Genomic DNA, 20,967 nt, shown 5'->3' with positions numbered 1-20,967 from the left:
CTTGGAATTCTCATCATGTCCGAGGCACCTAGTTCAGCTCTTTCTGATAATTTACCGAAGCCAGGCTGAGCCAAGTATTCATTTCACAGACTGCACAAGAGTCGTTCCTAGTTTAAACCAAGTGTGAATTAGGGGAAAATGAGGCTCTTTACTCCAGTGGCATAATGCAGTCGCTGAATCCACAGGGCCCATCTCCTTTAATCATTATTTTAATGATTCTGGTATTCCAGGCGCTGCTGCTTGCCCAGAGTGCTAACGAGTGACTTGTACCCTCCAGTCTTTCACTTCAGATTGTCTCACATTCTTACCAATTCTGACAGCTCGAGATAGAAATGTCACAGAATCACAGAATCATAGAATGGTGGAGGTTGGGAAAGACCATTAGATCGCGGAATCCAAAATGGAAAAGAGTGGAAGACTCAAACCCTCAGTTTTCATATGCTGAGCTTTAACTTGGATCTTCAGACAACATCTTTGGGAAAATCTAATTTAAAGGTGTCACTCATAAAAGTGTGTTCTGTATCATCATTAACAGGGCAGACATCCTTCTGTCTCCTAGAGAAAAAGTGGCCTTTCTACTCAATACCTTCATTGCTATGTCCCATAACAGAAAATTGGGCCTTTAATCCTCAAAAGACATTTCCTGCAGGAAACTCCAACTCCAGTCAGATTATTTTATGATCATGCCCTTAAACACACAAAACCAAACAACAACATCCACAAGAGAACCCCAAAGAAGCAAACAAACCCCAAGAAAATCCAACTACCTCTGGCTGCTCTTTGCCTTAAACCGCAGAGAAACTGATGAAGAGCAATTGGTTCCACGGGAGGATGGCCTCAGCCAGGGTCACTGTGACATCACAGCGTTGTCACTGAAAACCAGCTTTGGCCCACAGAGCCCTGAGTGTCACCCTTCTCCCCTGCTGACAGCATTGCCCGCAGTCTCCAGGGGTTGCCTTGCCTCCATATGGCAGGACAGAAGGTCACCACATCTGTCTTCTGGTTTAATTAATAAATAGTTTAAAGGAGTGGGATATCAAAGAATAGCCCTCCTGCTGATCCCTTCCTTCTCCCACACCCTTTGTCCCACCAGATGATGGGGAAGGCAGCAGGCCTTTGAGACAGAGAGCAAAGCTGAGGAGCTGGTGCTCCAAAAAATGCAAAAGGGCCCTTCAGAAAAGAACAGGCATCCCCTTCCTTCAATAAACGAATTGAAAAGCTCCAAGATAAAGAAAGGTGACTGCTCTGGCCCATCACACAGGTTAAGGTCTGTCTCAAAGGCTGGCAGCATCTTCCAGAGTCACCTCCAACAGGATTGTCAGTTCCTCACTCGAGTTTTCAACGCCTGAAATGATTGAATCCTCCTTTTCTGGGGATGCAGCACGTGAAGGTCACACCTCAGTGTAACACAGACCCAATGACACAGAATGTCTAGACTAAGGAAAATTGACAGCCTCCTCCATTTTAAATTTATCCCAGATGAAGTGAAACATCAAAGGAACTCCTTTTAATGGGCTTTTTGGCATGTGGTCCTTTGTTCTTAACAAGTCAGCACCAGCTGCTGTGTCCATAATGCCAAGTCAGTAATGTCCCCAGCCAGATTCCTGGCTGGTGTAAATCAGTGTCACTCCTCTGCAGGCAGAGATTTCAGTTGGTTGACTTCAGCTGAAGATTTGGCTCCTTGTGCTTAGCAGGTGCAAGCTAAAGTCAAATCTCCTGTGCCATATTTCATATTTCTCCTGTCTTCACCACCAGTTCTGCTGCACACATTTGCAGGGTGGAGGGTTAATTAGCATCAGCTGGAGCTGCTCAAGTTTCTATACAATAAATTCCATATTGTCAGGAACTGCTTTCCTCTAATTAGATCTTGTTCATGTAGACATATATATATATATATATATATTTGTATCTATATTTATTTTTACATGCATACAAATATTGTGCTCTGGCTTATTGCGTGGTGACTTTGCCATAAACAGAAGATGAGGTGAGAACACCAGATAGGCCACATTCCTTCATCACAGCATTTCAAATTCTTTTGAATTAATGAAAGTAAACATTATTTATAGCCTTCAGATTTCCTAGTTAGCCCATTCCGATTACCAGGCTGATACATCAGCTTAAAGGTGACCCACAAGATTTTCTTGATACATGAATGTCTCAAATACCTGGAGGTCTTCACTGGGAATTCAAATCAAAAATATATTTTTTTCTTTGCTGGTAGCAGCTTATCAAAGTCCCACAGCACCAGCTGCTCTGATTTTACTCCAATATGAGTAGGAATATACATATATGCATCAAAAAATTAAAATAGATCTTGAAAAAAATTAAAGTCTAGATATTTACCCCTTAAAAACGTGCTGCTGACTTCAGCACTTGTTAATAAATAATTTCAAGAAGGAAACAGAAGTCTGTAATCATCTGGGGCCACACAACAATCAAAGCCCTGATCCCATCTCAGTTTCAGTTTTCCCCACTCGCTGCCTTGGCTTGTTTTAATTAAGCAAATTACGCTTTCAAGTCACCTGCCACGTGTACAAGCAGCTACATTACCAATTCTCTGATGTGTCTTGTTTGCTGCTGTGACTGTGTCCTTCCCCTGCCAAGCACTTTATCCCTGGATTCTGAGAAAGGAACGTTGGGAGTGTTCCCCTGAACACCCCTGGGCCAGGACAGCTCCCGGGGTCAGGCACTGCTGTTCCTCACAGCACCACACTGTGTGTCACCCACCTCCCACTGCTGACTGCAGCACAAACTCTGGAATCTTCAGGCTGGAAAACTCCTTCATGTTCCTCGGGTCCAGCCATTCTTCCAGCTCTGCCAAGGCCACCACTGACCCATGTCCCCAAGTGTCACACACATGGATTGTGAATCCCTCCAGGGATGGGACTCCAGCACTGCTCTGGGCAAGGACAAACCTTTCCATGAAGGAATTCCCCAAATATCCACCCTGAGGCTGCCCTGGCCCAGCCTGAGGCCGTTCCCTCTCCTCCTGTCCCTGTGCCCTGGGAGCACAGCCCGACCTGTCCCCTCCTGGCAGGGACTTGTGCAGAGCCACCAGGTCCCCCCTGAGCTCCTTTGCTCCAGGCTCAGCCCCTTCCCAGCTCCATCAGGAATTCTCCAGCCCCTTCCCAGCTCCATTCCTCTCCCTGGACACGCTCCAGCCCCTCAGTGTCCCCCTTGTCCAGGACTGACCCCAGGATCTGAGGTCCCTCGGCAGTGCCAGCACAGGGATGGTCACTGCCCTGGTCCTGTGGCCACACTGTGGCTGAGGATTATCTCATAACCCTGATGTCCCAAATTTTGGGTGGTTTACAGGGGAATGTGAGTCATCATTTTCCCCTTTGTCCTCTCCCCCCACCCTCATTGCACATCTGCGCCTCAGCTCAGGGCGCTGGGATCCACCCACCATCCAGACTGGATTCACTCTCCACCTCAGTTGTTATTCCTCAGTATCTCTCCACGTCAGTTTTGGGTATGACAACAAAACACGAACAGAAGTGTGGAGGTGAGCAGGAAATATTTTGGTTTAGAAAACAGCTGAGATGGGTGAAGGCGCCCAGGCTTGAAGAAGTTTACTGTTATCTAAGCTCAAAAGGATAAATTTAGATGTTGGCATTTATAATCTTCCCTGGAAAAGTGATGATATTGTTTAATCAAGAGGTCAAAAAGAACTTAAAATTGTCCCATTTTCTTCTTTTTCTCCTTTCTAAGACTTCAGCCTAGAGCCCGGTTGGTAACAGATAATGAAAGATGGATGGAGAACTAGATATTCATGGGGAATATATTCCTCAGTGAAAGGTAGGTGAGAAATTAAGATTAAAAATGTTCCTGTCTTCAGCAGAAACAAGACTAATCTTTTCATTTCTAACTTACCTTGTATTTATGAGGCATCAGCTGCGGACAGGAAAGGAAATTGCAGCATTGCCTGAAAAGCAGCCTTAGCGAGTTCTGACAGCTTGTTAAAAGCCGTGACCAAAGGCAGGGTGATGCACATCCATCACCCCTGACAGGGACCTCGTGGAGCCCGGCCTGGGCTGGCCCTTGGCCACATCTCTGAGGTGGGTGGCTCCCAGTGGGACCCTTCACACCTTCCTGCAGCTGCCCAAGGGATGGAAATGTTGGCCACTCACTAAAAATAAACACAATTCTGTCCTACGGCTCTGTCCTCCCACGGCTCAAGTCTGACTTCATCTATAACATGGATTTTCCAGCACTTACAACCCAGTTCCTTGCCAGATAATGGAAGGAGAGGGCCCAAAGCAGTGGAGCCAATAGAAGATACAGTCCACAGTGGGGAAATATCATATTCCATCCTTGGGATGCTCCAGCATGAACCACGGCTTTGAACTGTGAGTCCCAGAGATTTGGATTTCCAAGTTAATTCCCATCCACGAGCAGAGCTCAAGATTTACATTTCATTAATAATCCTAAAGCATCCTTTTCATATGTGGCACGTGGTGGAAATCTATAACTCTGGAGATTACCTGGCCCCAGCCTCCTGCTGAAAGCGCCTTAGATTAGGTTATCCAGGTCCAGGTAAAGCCAAGTCTCAAAAAGTTGGATTTGGACATGAAATAAGATGAGTATTACAGTAAGTAGAGTCATAATTACTGCAGTGAAGTCACACAAAAGATTAGGAAAAAGACACTCCAAAGAGGCCATGACTCAAGTGGGCCTGTAGGAAACAGCAAACCCAGCACCTGTAAAGCAGAGAAGTATTTGTGTGTTCATTCCAACTCAGATCCTAATAAAGCAACCTATACATCCTGGAAACTGCATTTACAGATTTCATACAGAGAAGTGTAGCCTTGAAAGTAATTTTTCTTTTCTTTTTTTTTTTTTTTTTCAGCATAGTGATGTTATTACCACTTGTATTTCTGCTGGCAGGAAGCTTTTGCCTACAGCTGCAAACCAATATAAACTCCAACTTTCTGGGTCATCAGAAATGTAATGGACAAAGTGCTCTCTGCAGTTACCTCATCCATAAGATAACTGTGTTAAAGCACGAGCACTGTGGCAAAACTTGTTCACTGTCCCTTCTATGCTGGTTCTCCCTTCTTTTTAAGCACTTCATTTAACAAACATTTCATGGCACAAACAGGGAGCAGAGCAAAAGCTTAATGGGCATGGGTTTGGATTAGTAAACAGCAGAGAAAAAAATATCCAAAATACTGGGAATCTAGAACGGGGTAAAAGTTCTTCCCCAAAAGGGCTGTCCAGTCCTAGAGGGATTTAAAAGCCCTTTGGATGTGGCACCTGGGGACACGGATCAGAGGTGGCCTTGGCAGTGCTGGGGACTGGTTTGGCTGGATGATCTTAAAGGCCTTTTCAAACATCAATGACTCCCGTGATTGATAATCTCATACCAATACTTCTCCTCCTCGCTTCACCCATTCCAGAAATAAAAAGGACTCAGTTTTTCATTTCTCCCAGGTTAAAATCACACCATTCCCTCTCATTTTTTCATTTCTCCCAGGTTAAAATCACACCATTCCCTCTCATTTTAAGGACCAGTGTGGACGCCCCATGCATTTTACCAGGTTTCTCCTGATTTGTCCCATTTAATGGTTGATGGCTGTGCTCATTACTTGGGTGATCCTGCTGAGGAAGGCTGTTGCTTTGGAGCACAATTCTGGTTGTTTATACAAATTTCACACAGGAAAGTTGTAGTAAGCTGATAAACACCTCCTCACACAGTACAAAGGGTCTCAGCAAGAGAAATGTATGTCTTTACATTCTACATTATGGCCCACACAAAAGGTGGAAGCAGTTAAAAAGATAACACTTCCCATGTTTATTTACACCTATAGTCTTGTGTACACAAATGGTGGAAGTCCTTTATCACAAGCCAGTATTTCTCAGCTCCTTACTTCAGCGAGTTCCTCCTTTCAGTAAAGCTATGGAACCACCAGGAGCCTCCCAATTCACTTTCTAATTATTTCTAGTAAAAGTGGTTCTTCCATGCTACCGTGGCATCACTAAGCCCAGGGAAGGCTCAGTTTTAAATCTGGTTTATCACAGAGAAACCATCGATGGCGTTGAACAAAACCTTGAATACATAACACTCCCCATGGAGTGATATTCCCAGATATTTTGAATTAGGATGTACGCAATGAAATGTTTCATGTGCTGGTGCCATCCCTTTGTGTTTCTATCCCAAACCCCATAGCACTGGTCGGTATCTTCCCTCCCCTGCTCCTCACTGTGTTTTCTCCCCTCCAACACCACACAGCCTGGATTATGCTTAGGAAAACAGAGGAGTGTTTTATCTCAGGCTCTGCCCCTGCTGCAGCAATCCCATTGATTTCAGGCGTGGAAAAGGGAGAGCAGCAGAGAGCCCAAGGGGTTTGCACCTTGCCCTCGAGGCAGTGTGAGGTTTCTCATCTCTCTGTTTCCTGCCACTGGCACACTGGGAGGATGAGGCACAAAGGAGCCTTAGGAAGTGGCTCGTGCTCATGCACTGACCCTAAGATCCAAAAGGCCATCCAAGAAGAGGATAATTGCAATTAAATGTGGCCCAAGGCTGCGGGATACCGAGGGGGTGAGTTTAGTCTTTGTGCTTTTGGTAAAAAGACAGACTCTGCTCATTGACAATCTTCCCATCCACTTTCCCTTCCTGGCAAGGCAATAATCTCAGCTGTGGTTATCCAAGTGTGCTGGAAAATCCCAGTGCAGCAGGAGCTGCACCACTCTGGGCAGAAGCAATCCCCAGGGCTCCTCTCCCTCCCTCAGGAGCAATGCTGCAAAGAGCAGCTTATGTCTGTGAAACGCTTGGAAACAAATGTGTTCATGATTTGCAAACCTTTTACCTGGTTCCATTAGGTATAAAAGCCTGGGCTTATTACTGCAGCCTTCTAAATAAAAGCTGAAAACAAGATCATTTTTAATTGCAAGGAGCACAAAACCAAGCTCAGTGCAGTCATCTCCTTCTTAATTTCACACCTTGAAATTCAGAGATATCTTATTCAAAGATAAACCTAATTATTTTCAGGGGATAAGCAATTGCATGTTGCTGGGAAAATAATAAAAAATGCTTTATAAATTGTTTAAAAAAAAAAAAAAAAGAAAAAAAAGAGGTTTAATGCAGAAAACACAAGGGGATTTTTCTCTCTCAGCTGATGAGCAGCAGGCATCACTAGCATGGCAAATATTCATGGCAGTGCTGGAGCTGGAAACCTCTGAGCTGTGCTCTAACTCCCTGAGCCTCTGCAGAAGAATGCGAGGATTGCTGTTATCTGCTCTCACAGAATCACTGCGGTGGGGCTGCTCCAGCCCGAACCTCTGCTCCACCAGCCTGAGGTTTCTGGAAACGACTTACCTGCCTCATTGCTTGAATTAGGAATTTGGAGGGAAAACACAGCGTGGTGGCTGCCAGGCTGCTCATCCTCTTCCTTTGCTGCTGCTGCCTGGTGAGGTCCTCTGGGAATATCCACAAATGCTGGAAGCCCTGAGGCAAAGACGCTTTGGAAAGGGTATTCACTACCCGAATGTCCTTCCTTTGCCTTTTCCTCCTTAATGACTTTATTTGCTGTGAAGTCTGCGCTCAGGTGTGCTCTGAGCGGAGCTCCCTTGGCTCCTGGGAGCCTCCTTGGAGCTCTGTCCTCCATGGGCTCTCCATTAGCTATGCCATCTACTCCATCTGCTGTTAATCCGGACAAACTGCACTTCAGGCTCAAGGACAACGTGGATCTGTACATTTTTTGGCATTTCGCTCGAGGTTGGTCAATGCACACATTGAGAGACTTGTCTAAATAATAGATGGTGTTGGGACACGGCTGGGACACCTGCAGCTGGACACGGGAGATGAAGGAGGGTGGCATTTTCTCCCTCCCACCGCTGCTCTGAAGACCATCCCCCTTGATTCCAGGGTCAAAAAGCTGCTTTGGGGGCTCTTCACCTAATTTTGAGCAAGGCTTGGAAACCTTTGAAGGGGGTTGGTTTGCCTGGGCTGGAGGAGGCCAGCGCTTGAGGACAGCAGGGACTTTGCCAGATGTGGAGGACACTGTGCTGAGCTCCTGGCCAGCCCCAGGGCCACCAGCCAGGTCTCCAGAGCCCACAGGGACACGCCTGGCTGTGACAGTGATGGAGGCAAAGCCTCTCTGCCGGCTTGGACGCTGGTTTGCACTGGGAGAGTCCGATGGTGACATGGTGTCTCCTAAGGATGCCTGTATCTCTACTCGGCTGGGAAGCACCAAAAACGTTCTGCTGACGACGGCTGGGCCGTGGTGAGGCAAGGCTGGCTTCGTGTGGGGGATCAGGGCCTGCATGGGCACAGAGGGCTGGTTTCCTCTGGGTTTATCCTCATCAACCTGTGCAATGATTCCTGGGGAAATCGATGCCGTGTTTTGGGAAGGCTGCAAAAGGTTTGAAGGTTCCTGCAAATGAAAAGATTCCCGGTTATCACCATACTCCATTATCCGGTGTGCAACTCATCCACCATCTATCACAGCAGACAGTTTTTGTTCAAAATCTCTCGTTAACTTTCTATTCGTAATAACTTTTTTTGTCATTTAAAAATGCACGCTCTTGAAATCAGCTCTGAGTTGTCTGGGAGGCTTCAATGGAAACTTTATCACTCTGGTGAAGGAAAAAATATTAAAATTTTAAACCTGGATTCCATAGCATTATTCTGAGTATTTAACCCATCACCATGGATGGGATTGGTGAGTGTTTAGAAATGGACATGGCAAAGACAGTTGCCAGTTTCAGACTATAAATTCCTTTTTCATGATGATCTGCTGGCATTTAAAATGTATTTAAATATATTATGGATCACTGGCCTGCGACATCACGTGCAGCAGAGGACATGTGGGCACCACGGGCACGACAGCTTTACAACCTCCCCAGTTAAAGGCATGAAAAACTCCCCAAAAAGTGATAGTTACAAAGGCTCTGGGCACCATTTTAATTAATTAATTCCCTCTTTCTTATGATTCCTTGGTGACACCTGCCAGTGATGTACAAACACATTATGTACAAGATTGATTGACAGTGGCCCAGAGACTGACAGCGGCCCAGATTAATTTTTCCATCCATGACAGGAAACATCCATCTTGATAGACCACACCTTTCTTCCCTCCAGGTGATAAAGGAGGTGCTTTTATGTTCCAGCTCTCTGAGAAAGAGTAAACCTGAGTTTAAAGCCTCCTGCTATTATTATCTACCCCACTGGACACATAAGTCCCACGCAATAAAGCATCTGGCCTAATCTCATTGCTGCTGTAAATTGGCTGATTAGATTGCTCCTGCCCTGTGCTCCCAGATCTCTTGATCCTAATAGAAAAAAAAAAAAAAAAAAAAAAAAAAAAAAAAAAAAAAAAAAAAACCAAAAAACCAAACACAACACAGAATATGAGGGTTAGTTTCCTAAAGAAAGCCCATTGTGTATTTAGGCGCCATCGACTCCTGCTTGTTGGGAATTCACTCCAGTCCTAGCTGAGTGTCCCTATCAACTGATAATCAGTGCCAGGACTCGACAGGGGCCTCACAAAACACAAAAATGTTCTCCCTGCAGGAGGACAGTGAGGGTGACCTCCCTGGTGCCATGGTCACCCTTCTCTGGGCTTGGGTGACACTGCACTGACACCCGTGGGGAGAGGATCTTTAGGGACCCTTCCAACTCAAACCATTCCATGATGCTGAGCTCCTGTGAAACCACCCCTGTGTTCCTCCTCCGTGCAGGAGAACATCACCAGAAGCAGTTCCTTTTTTATCTCTTGGGAAGGGGCCTCTTGGGAACCCAAATAGGCAGAGGTAGATCAAGAGTTTATTAACGAGGTGAAATGCCAGATAAATTTTATCAACTCTTTAAACCAGCTGCCTGTGGTTTGGACAATTCAATAATTTCACAGCCTCAGGGGGAGAGCGTTTTCTCCCTCGTCTGCTTCTTTCATGGTTTGTAACAACATTTGCCTCATATTTTCTTCACTTCATTTACTTCTACCTACAGGTTTAAGGCCTTTGCATGCCTTCCAAAACTCTCAACTTCCCCCAGATTTCTACTGGGCACCAAAGAAGAATGTTCCTTGAGAGACGTTATTTTGGATGCATCTCTCACGCTCCAGTAGTTAATTTGACATTTATTTCTTTTGTTGAGGGCTGCACAGATGGAGACATCCTGCAAGAGTCCAGAGGCATGTCAGAAACGCTCCTGACTAGCTACAAACTCAGGCAGCAATGTTTTAAATAATTTACTGTTCTTTTTTTTTTTTTTTTCCTGTTGAAAATATATGATTTCCTCCTCCCAATCTTTAGCAAAGAAATGGACCTTTAAAGGGTTGCCCAGCTGATCCTGTGCTCGTTGGGAGCTTTCAAGCTTCACTGCCTCTCGTGGAAAAAAATCCCCACATACACAAAGTAATTGTGGTGAGCTGAAAACCTCAGGCTTTATCCTGAGGACATATCAGGCAGAGTGCACTGATATTTGGGATATTGCTTGATTTAGCCTCGTGAGGGGTTTTTTTGCAACTTCTTTTCCTCCACATAACATGTGATTTTTTCCCCCTCGCCGAGAGGACACACACAGAATCACAACACTTAGCCATCATTTTATTTGGCTTTTCTGCTGCCTAAGCTAAGCTCGGCTAAACAAAACCGAGTCCAAACATTCTGCTCAGCAATCAGTGATTGTTTTTTAAACCCTCCTGCATTCTGCTGACGGCTCCCCAAACAGAATGTATTTATTTTACCTTGGTAGGGCTGGATTTTCCCCGCACACCACTCTGCTGCTGGAGCCCTGTGCATGTCCTCTGACCATCAGGGCCCCAGCGCTTTTGTGTCACCCCTGAGGGAAAACACAGAGAAAAGAACATTACTGTCAGTGTTCTGGAGGAGATGAGTTTGAAATTGTGCTTTTAAATGGAGTGCAGCAGGAGGGAAAGAGTCCTGGAAATGATCTGGTTGCTTGGGATCTGTTTCCTGGGATCCTATTGCAAGGATTTGGACAGTCCCACACTGATCCAAAGCTTCATTATGTCTGCTTTTGATTTCCATGGCTTCGGGGGTGACCATGGAGGGACTGGGGAGGCCAGGAAATGTGGATTTCACTAGACACCCCTCCTGTGCTCTCTGCAGACAGCCCAGCAACGAGCTGGAGTTCACTGGCTCTGAGTCACCTGCACGTTTGGAGAGCTGCAGTGGTCCCCAAACCACATCCACAAATCCTATAGCATCACGACATTCCCGGTTCGGTGATAACTGATCCACCAGCACCTCAACCTCTGCTTGTGTCACGGGTTGTTTTCTGCCAGCTCTCTTCTCTCCCTGCAGCTTTTTTACATGGAGCTAATTTCCATTTAACACAGTCTGGGCCACTGCACTGATGCATTACGTCTGCTGTCAACTGCTTTGCCAGAAATTACGTTACTTTCTAGTTTGTATTAAGCATCCAAAATTAATTTTCAGAAATTCTCCACTTGGACTGAAATCTCTTGACGTTCCTGGCTGTTGTTTTACAGCAACATGTCACATCACTGGTAAGACCTTTTGTATTATTTTTCTTCCACCCAGGCAGGCTGCCACAGGAGAAAAAAAATTTTTTTTTTTTTTTGCTAAGCGGAATTTCAGTTTATGTGTTACATTGTATTAACAAAGGAATATAAATCAGCTCCACTTTGGGAACTGTTTATTAAACCATGCCCACCACAACAGAATTCATCTCCTTGGGCAAAGGGGAGGAGGGGTAAGATATCAGATCTATCCCTCAAGAAATCTTTAGTCCCACCACAACATTTAGAGGGTGTTTGATGAGATTTTGTTTTAATAAAGTACACTAAAATATACTTTAAGGCTTCTCTAGCACAACTCCAAGATGCCAATGCCACCATGTACACCCACAGCTGGCATGAAGGAAGAGGTTTGTTTTTGTTGTGGTGCGCGGTGAGGAGGACAGGATCAAAGCACAAAATCCTCCTGTGCTGCTGGGGAAGCCTCGTGGAAAGGTTATTTTCAGTGTGTCAGTGCTGTGGTGAATTACACGTGGGCACCTCCATGGTGAAGAGCATTCGTTATTTGAAACAACTCAATAGGGAATAACCTGCAGAGAGGGGTAATGAAGAAATTCTTGGATTGAGTAAGACATTAATAGAAATTTGATTTTAAAAAACCCTACGTAATTAAAGCAACAACTTCCCCTAAATTATTAATATTTTCCTGCAACAGGAGATCATCGACTGCTGAATGTCAACTGGTGCACAAGGAAATCCAGAGCTAGGCCAGGGAGAAATCAGATCCAACAGGCTCATTCTTCCATGAATTTCATTCGAATGCATTTCCAGCACCAGAGAAAGACTGAGGACTGTTCAAAGAAGAACAAGTTGTCAAAGCCCACACTGCAGATTGCACATAGCAATTGTTCTTATCGAAGTAACCTCCCAAGATCTGTGATCTCCCAATAACCTGTGGGTGGAACCTTCCAGCATCCCACAGATCCCTTGGAATAGGTTGGTAAATTCTCACCTGTCTAACTTTAAAAAGTTTCTGGAGCAGGAGAGGCAGGAAGAATCGAGGTGAGAGGAAGAATAAGAATAAGAATAAGAATAAGGATAAGAATAAGAATAAGAATAAGAATAAGAATAAGAATAAGAATAAGAATAAGAATTTATTTTCTTTGCTAAATCATCAGCAGTGGACTTTAGCATTGCCTTTTGTACCCCATCTCATGCAAGGACATTCTCATATTGCTATGGGAGTCCTACAGCTGGAAAACACTCAAACTTTTGGCAAGTCATTGAATGTATTTGCTGAGACAGATTAAATGGCATTGGTGGCAAAAGCACTGGCATTTATCACGGTATTATTAAATCTGTTGTTGGAAGCTTCACATTTGTTAATTCATGTTAAGAAAACAAGCAAAAAAAAAAAAAAACAACAAAAAAAAAAAACCCAAACCCCTAAAACCTTTAAAAAGAACTTGAATCTGTGTTTGCAATGAAGGCACTGCAGGGAGGACAAGGCTATGTATCCCACACCGAGCATCCAGATCCTCTCTGCTGACAAAACACAACAAAATGAAAAGTTCACTTTTTCCCTGGTGCGAGAGCATGGAAGAAATGGCATTCCAAATACTTGGTGTCTCTTTGGGGAGCAGGAGAACCTTCTCTCCAAGGAGAGAATACTTCTCTCCAAGCTGAAATCCCAAGGATTGCTTTAACCTTCCCACCACAATCCACCTTCTCCAGCTTAAAAACGGGAGATGCCACGAGGAAAAGAGGAGCAACTGCTGGCACATGACCTTTGCCCTGTGACATCTTCACTCTTTTTTCGTTTTTCTCTCCTGGCAAATGCTGTTTGTTGAAGTAAATCCACGCTCCTTGGCGAGGTGTCTGGACATCCGGCTGCAGCCCAGGGTTTTCCTAATTACAGAGTGCAGCTGGAACTGATTCCTCCCGTCTCCAGTGCCTGGATCCTGCCTCGGGCCAACTGGCAGCAGCCTCAGATCATGGTTCACAAAAGATGTGCTTGTAAATCAGCTGCTGAAGCCCGGATCCATGGCAAAGGTGAGGAATTGCAGCCCGGGAATGTTTGGCAGGCCCAGGACAGCCCCAGGTGGAGCCAGCTCAGGTTTTGTGCAAAACTTGGGATTCTGATAAAAAAAAACATGGGAAACGTTGGTTTCCCAATGGTTCAGGTCTTTGCCAGGCTGGGGGACACTGGTGACAGGCCAGCTGTGAGAAGGACATGGGAGGGCTGGAGCATGTCCAGGGCAGGGAATGGAGCTGGGAATGGGCTGGAGAATTCCTGATGGAGCTGGGAAGGGGCTGAGCCTGGAGCAAAGGAGCTCAGGGGGGACCTGGTGGCTCTGCACAAGTCCCTGCCAGGAGGGGACAGGTCGGGCTGTGCTCCAGGGCACAGGGACAGGAGGAGAGGGAACGGCCTCAGGCTGGGCCAGGGGAGCCTCAGGGTGGATATTTGGGAAAATTCCTTCACCCAGAGGGTTTTCAAGCATTGGAACAGACTGCCTGGGGAAGCAGCAGTATCACCCCCTCCAGAAGTGTTCAAAAATCTTGTGGATGTGGCACTTGGGGTGACGGGTTAGGGGTGACATTGGCAGGGCAAGGGGAATGTTTGGACCCGATGATCTTAGAGAGCTTTTCCAACTTCAAGCCCTCTGTGATTGACACCCAGAGTGACACCAGGCAGAGCTGGAATGACTTTAGACCACTGGCCCTGGCCTCATCCCCAGTTTTTGTCAGGAAAGTTGCATATTTTAGTCATTTACTGTTCACATGCTGACAAATCTCAGAAGCTTGTCAGCACTTCTGGTGTCCCTTGTTCTGCTCCAAGCCCTGCTTGCTCTGCACCAACCATGTCCCTTGTCCCCTCTGAGCCACCAGCATCACCTCACAGTGAACTCTGGAACCTCCAGGAGCCTCCAGTGCTTCCCAGAAAACACCATCAAACAGCACTGCAGAACACTGCTATGCAAAGAGGAAAACTTCTCCACTTTACAAAAAAATGACCTTTTTTGTGTGCTCTTAGCTCAACATCCGTGAGGCTGGTGAGGGGAGTTGGGTCACACCCATGTCCATGGCAGCAGGATCCCTACAGCACTCAAAAATTCCCAAAAACTCCTCAAATTCCCCACTTAGCACCTGAGAGCTAAGGGACAGGGATGGCTTAGCTGCAGAGTTGGGTATCAGGACAATCACTCTGCTAACACAGTGTTAAACATTTTTTTAAGGCCTTTTCTTCCTTCTGTGTATTATTCTTAGTGGAGGAAGTAATTTAAACTCGACTCTGTTTAAAACATTAGAACCGTTTCAATTTCCTCGCGGCTTTTTTTTTTTTTTAATTCAAATACCTGCAGAAGCCTCGAGGAAAAAGAAGTGTCATCATTAAAGATTCCTCAGCTCAGTAAGGGCTGGGAGAGATCATCATTTGCTCCTTCAGATCTGAGGTGAGTCATCCAAAAAAAAAAACCTATCCGGACATTACGGATACACGGGAGATGAAAGCCAAGCTGGAAAGAACACCAGAACCAAACCCATGTCTTCTGGTCTTCTTCATGTGTCATAAAGAAAGGAGAGCATTAAACTGCAGAGCCTGGTGTCAGCCGAAATAAAACTGAAGGTTTTTTTCCAGCGGAGCTGAAGCTCACATTCCCGGGATGAAAAGTAGAGACATGAATGCTGAAAATCCCACCTTTCATCAGAGTCCTCGCTGATGTCAAACTGGTTTACAGGGAATTTACCAAAAAATGCTGTGGTTAGCTGCTAATGGAGAGCAATGCATTTCCAGAAAGCCTTGGCACAGGCACATGGAATGGTTTGGGTTGGAAGGGACCTTAAGATCATGAGCAGAGACACCTTCCATGATCCCAGAGTGCTCCAAGCCTCCTCCAACCTGGCCTTGGACACTTCCAGAGATCCAAGGGCAGGGACAGCTTCTCTTGTTGCCCTTCACTGACATTCTCCTGAGCCTCCAGAGGTGATGTTATATTCATGGCAGAGGGGAGGGGTTACACTGATGATCTCTGCAGGATCTGACATTTCACAACCTTGGTGCAAGGCCGAGGAATTTTCACCAGGATGCTTATGGGAGAACAGGGCGCCTTCCTGAGAGCTCAAACACACCCAAAACTCACATGGGACGTGCTCATCAAGGGAAGGACAGTTCCTCAGTCCTCTTAGAGCATCTCTGCTGAACGTACAGAAGTCACCTTCACGTCCTCAAACAGCAATGTGGGCTCAAAGCAAGGGAAAGCAGCTCCAGCTCTTCCCTTGAAACCTTTCTCATCATGAAAAAAAAAAAAAAGAAAAAAAAGCCAAACGAACACAAACAAGCTCTTTGCCGCAAAAGAAAGCACTTCAACACAGTGGCACAAAAATGATGGTGTTTTAAGGCAGCTTTGTGGGGAAGGCTTTCAAATCAGAGTGAGCCTAACAGCCTGAAATCATTTCAGCCTGAACGGGATTCATTGTGTAAACAAAACAGAAAAGTTTGGGGGTTGTTGGTTCTTTTTTTTTAAGGTGTCAGGACGGATTTTCTTCTGTGACAAGTGAGATTTGATAAGTGAATTATCTCTCCCTGCTTGCACACCTCGGAGCTGTGCTGGCTGCCTGCAGAGATGATTACAGGATCCACCACGGAAGGGACAAATGAGTCCTGGTCTGCTATCAAAAAGCCACAAGTCATAAATGTCTCATTATCCGTGCCATTAGAAGCAAGGTGCTCATCAGGGGGCTAGAAAGAGCACAGGAATTAGATTTTCAAACCCATGCATAAGTGGGGGGAAAAAAAAAAAAAAAGGTGTTTTCATTATGTGTTGATGTTATTCTTTATCTCCAATTAAAAATATAAAGAGAGGGATCACCCCCAGCACATCCATCACACAGAACAAATTAAGATAATTCTTCACTTTCTCCCTTTTCCCTTTCTCCTCCAAGTTTTCTTTCTTTTTTCCCCTTTTATTTATTTTTTTTATTTAATTTTCAGTGATTGCAGTTGGGCAATCCAATATTATCCACAGATTGTGCCATGATCCTGGGACACCAATACATTTCTAGAATTTGGACACATTTTTCTAAGAGGATTTGGCAAAGCAGTGAGAGATTGTGCATGAAAAACAACAACAAAAATAACCCCAAATTCTCCTCTGAGGGAAGGAATTCTCTTTAGGAGATCCTGGGAAATTCTGTCCCCTGTGCTCACGCCAGGGGAGGTGACACACCTTTGGTTCTGTGCCACAATTCCTGTTTGGTGACCATTTTATTCTTTTGGGAAGCTGCTGATATTTCTTTAAGCAAACCTTCCAGTGGGGTCAGGGATCCCAGGGAGGGGTTTTGCCCTGGAGGTGAGGTTTGGGATCATGAGGGAACAGGAAGATCAGTGAGAATCAGCTGGAGATGAGAGGCTGAAAGGCTCTGGAAGTGTCACTGGCCTGGCGTGGGAGGTAAGAGAGGGGAAAAACCACGAGTAAGGCACTCACTGGAGGCTGTTTTATGTAAAAAAATTGTAGCACTGACTTTTGGGTTAGAGCAACCTGAATAAATCTATTCAATATTTCAATATGAACACTGGATGTGCCAGAAGTTTGTACAGTAAATAAAGTAACCAGGAGACAGAGACAAAGAAAGGAGGTGAGTCCAGGCAACACCAGCACCCAAATTTTTCAAATTTTGGGGAATTTTGGAAACAATTCCTGGTTCAGAGCCTTGCACTGAGACTCTTTAGTACCTGTTGTCACAATATTTGGTTTATTGTCCGTTAAACACCCGATATCCTCTCAAAAGCAAGATGTAATCAACAGAAACATTCCATAAAGAGCTGATGGAAGGTTTCCTTCTCCCCCCTTCTCAGAGTCCCCTTCCCAACCTGGCATTGAAACAACCCCATTTTACAGACCACATCCATTTCTGGAAGTCCAGGAATGCTTGAGACAGCCAGGAAATTCTTAAGTGACTGTAAACATGATAAACACAATGCATAAGCAAACAGAGGCAAAGCAGTTTTGCAGCCAAAAAAAATTTCTATTTATGAAGAGTGATTTTAGTGTTATTATGAGTATTTATGTAAAGGTCATAACATGCACAGAATTTGATGGCACAAATGGATTCTGTAAATAAAAATTCCTCCCGTGTTGCTCAGAACTGGTAGCAATTACAAAATGTACACATTTGCCCGGAGCTGCTTGTGCATAATAAGAGCTCGAGGTTTTTGTGTGGCCTCCCAATTCAATATTTCTTATATTTACCTGCTTTTGCAAGGGAAGAAACTCAGAGAGGACAAGTGCACTGTTATGCATTTCATGACTCAATATATATCCTGCTGCAGGGAGTTTGCTGAGATGCTTTGGCTTAACAATGGTATTTATTGATTTTTATTTTTTTTTTTTCCTTTTAATACTCTTAATACAGCGGTGACTCCAGCAAATGATGTGTGCCGTGGGTACAGATGTTTGTGTGGGGGTATCAAAGGAGTGATTCCAACCCACATCTCCATCACTCCCATTTTGTTTCCAAAACAAAGCAATGGGATGTTCAGGGGCCAAATTTGACACTGAACGATTTGTACAACAAAATGAAACTTGCTGGAGCTCCAGCCATGCCAGATTGAATACAGACTTTTCATGTCACTTTGGTACAATAGAAGCATTCATTTTTTTTTGTGTAATACTCAGGATTACTCTTTCTTTCTGGGAAGTCTTTCACATTAACTGCTGTGATTACAGCCATCACAAACTGCTTGATAATAGGAGATGCAGGAGGCTAAACCAAGATAAAAAAAAAATCAGCTTTCACAGGATAAAACCACAATAGCCAAGATTTAAATAACTATGAGGCCTCAAAAGTTCAGTTTCTAAGTTGCTGGTATGATCACAAATAGTTCTGTTTTGCATTATTTAAGAATATTTTGCAGCTCCCTCTAATTAATTTCAATTGCCATGGACTTGCTCCTATTCTAACAGCTGAACTTTGCAGTTCAGTTCCACCACATAAAACTTTTCAGTTGGTGAATTGTGACCCGAATTTCGCTTTGGAAGGGAAAGCAGAAAACCAAATCTTTATTCATAATGGGCTTTCACTACGCACCTGTGCTTTGTTCAATCTTGAAATTACCCTTTTTGGATTCCATTGCAACAGGTGGAGAAACACAGACAGGGATTAAATAATAGAGATTAAACAAATAATGTTGGCACATGAGCATAAAACAGAGCCTGGGGGCTGTTGGTTTTATCACCAGATCCTGCAGAAGACAATTGGCCATTGCCTTTTTTTCCTTTTCTTTTTTTTATCACTCAGGCTTTCAGCTCCGAAATGGTGCAGAAAAATCTGGAATCGAGGATCAAACGTGAAAGCCCTCAGACCTGTAATTCCAGGCAGCTTTTTGGGATGAAAAGTGAAGCTCTCTCCAGCTTTCTTTTGGCTGTGGATGTCACCTGGATGGGAGGGAGCAGGGCTGGGGCTGTCAGTGCCCAGCCCAGGCAGCCCTGGCTGCTTTTCCAAGAAGGAATCAGCTGCTGCTTAGCAACCACCCAAACCTGGTGGCTGTTTGTGTGTTCTTGTGCAAAACTCAGCTCAGATCCCAAATTATTGCATTCAACAGTAATTGCGTTCAGCATCAGAGCTGCAGCAGATGAATAAGAAAGCACACTTTCCTTTAATTCCTCGTTCTCCAAGGCTGTGTTTGTAAAATGCACACATAACCCTCCCAACAAATTCAATGCCAGGCCAATCAGAAAAATATTTCAATATGTGAGTGGTTATTTTTCATAGCAGTTGTCCTTTCAGAGCTACTGCCATGAATGAAGTCATTCAAATACCTTTACATTTTAATGGTGATGTCACTGAGAGTGATATAGGAACAAACTTAAAGGGCTGTGATCTCTTGGGCACACACAAATTTCCCTGAAAAAAAGTTGCCCCTGTGCTTTAGAAGTCTTGATTTTTTTTCCCTAATTATTATTTATTGCATGTGAAACAAAGAGGAAAAAAAAAAACCCAAACAACAACAAAAAAACCCAACAATGCTTTTGCACTGTGCTCTCTGTGTGGATCACACTTTTAGCCTGATGTCCAAAAGGAATTAGATTTATGCCCTCTCCTTCTTTATTCCCAACCTGGGCCTTTTGAGGTTGTGGCCTCTTTCAAGCAACTTGACAGAAGGGTCAATAGCTGATCTGCCAACGAGCTGACCACGAAAATCAATGGATTTGTGGGAATGAGAGGCTGCCATGGACAGAAGCTCACCAGGTCAACCCTGTTTGATCTAAGGACACATTTCCCAATCAGGCAGGACACATCCCTGGGAGGAGGCACAGGGGACAGATGGAAGAGGGAAAGGAGACACAGGGAGGAGTGAGGAGCATTATTTGGGTCTGGGCTCTCATGGAATGGGCTCTTGCTTGTCAGCCTGGATTTTCCATTTCACATTCTCGTTTTCATTCTCTAGAAGAACATGGAAATCTCATGGTAAGATTTTGGAAATTGAGGGGCTCAGATGATGCCTTGGGAAGGCTGAGCTGGAACAGAGACTGGACAGAGCTGGAGAATAAAGTAGCTATTTATTAAAAGGCCTTTAAGGGTACACTTTGAGCAGGACAGGGCCTGGCCAGGGCCATGCCCAGGGTGGACCCAAAATGGTCAAAAAATGGATCCTAAATGGTCACAAAATGGCTCACCAGTCATGAGGTCTCACACTTTTATAAGTTTTGGTCCATTTGCATATTTGGTTTAATTGTCCAATTACAGCTTCAGATTATGGAGTCCCATCCTTCTTGTTTGTCTCCTCAGCCCAGCCTTGTTTGTGCTTTGGGGCCTGAAGGATTTGTTTTATCTCCCTACTCTGTGAAGAACTGACTAACACTCAATATGAGATTCAGAACTACAGCCCTGAGCAGCACAGAATCTGAAAAACATGAAAGCTCAAACTTAAGGCATCACAGAGAAAATCCAATAATGCCACAGCTGCTTGACCCTGGCAGTGGGGTGACTTAGACATAACCATGTGCAACATCTGTCCTATTTGAAGTCATAGAGCAAAGCTGCTGGAGCAGTTATCCTCCTCAATGTGACAGATTCCCAGCTTTTACTGCAGAGAATGCTTGGAATAATTCCACGGGAAGTGATAACTGAGCAGCTCAGAACAACCAAATGCTGAAACCATTCTCTCTCCAAGGCAAATGAGGTGCTTGGGGATGGTTGCCACCAGCACCACTTTGTTTGTCCTGCAGTTGTTCCTTTCCACGACAATCTCTGATCCAGAGCCAAGGCACAAACCATTAAATAATTCAGCTGCACTCTTCCCCCAGCCAAATCCTGGCCCTTCCACGTCCAGCCTTTCCACTGGGTGCTTTGGGATGGAAATTGATCCCAGATGTCTCTTCAGGGCCACCAATTCTAGGACACAGACATTTCTGAATCTGCTTTCAGAAACCTCTTTGGTCACTATTGATATTCCCTGTTCCATCAGCTGCCATCAAACCCTGGGAATGACCTGCAGGACATGGCTGAGCATTTCAGGCTC

At 44.8% G+C, this 20,967-nt stretch overlaps 1 protein-coding gene and 1 long non-coding RNA gene across 2 annotated transcripts in view; both read right to left on the bottom strand.

Annotated features, from left to right (window-relative positions):
* The window catches only part of C8H10orf90 (chromosome 8 C10orf90 homolog), a 30,818-nt gene extending 20,004 nt beyond the window's left edge, over nt 1–10,814 (bottom strand). The window contains exons 1-3 of the mRNA XM_066324420.1: nt 10,692–10,814; nt 9,400–9,408; nt 7,322–8,357 (exon numbers count right to left, since the gene is read on the bottom strand). Of these exons, the coding sequence (XP_066180517.1) occupies nt 7,322–8,357; nt 9,400–9,408; nt 10,692–10,814 (1,168 nt within the window). The remainder of the gene's footprint in view (nt 1–7,321; nt 8,358–9,399; nt 9,409–10,691) is intronic.
* Nucleotides 1–20,967, bottom strand: part of LOC136363954 (uncharacterized) — a 465,017-nt gene that overhangs the window by 41,515 nt on the left and 402,535 nt on the right. The gene's annotated exons all lie outside the window — the stretch shown is intronic.

Source organism: Sylvia atricapilla, chromosome 8 (genome assembly GCF_009819655.1).
Source record: "Sylvia atricapilla isolate bSylAtr1 chromosome 8, bSylAtr1.pri, whole genome shotgun sequence".
NCBI classification, from domain to species: domain Eukaryota; kingdom Metazoa; phylum Chordata; class Aves; order Passeriformes; family Sylviidae; genus Sylvia; species Sylvia atricapilla.
This window is presented reverse-complemented; position numbering and strand designations above follow the sequence as displayed.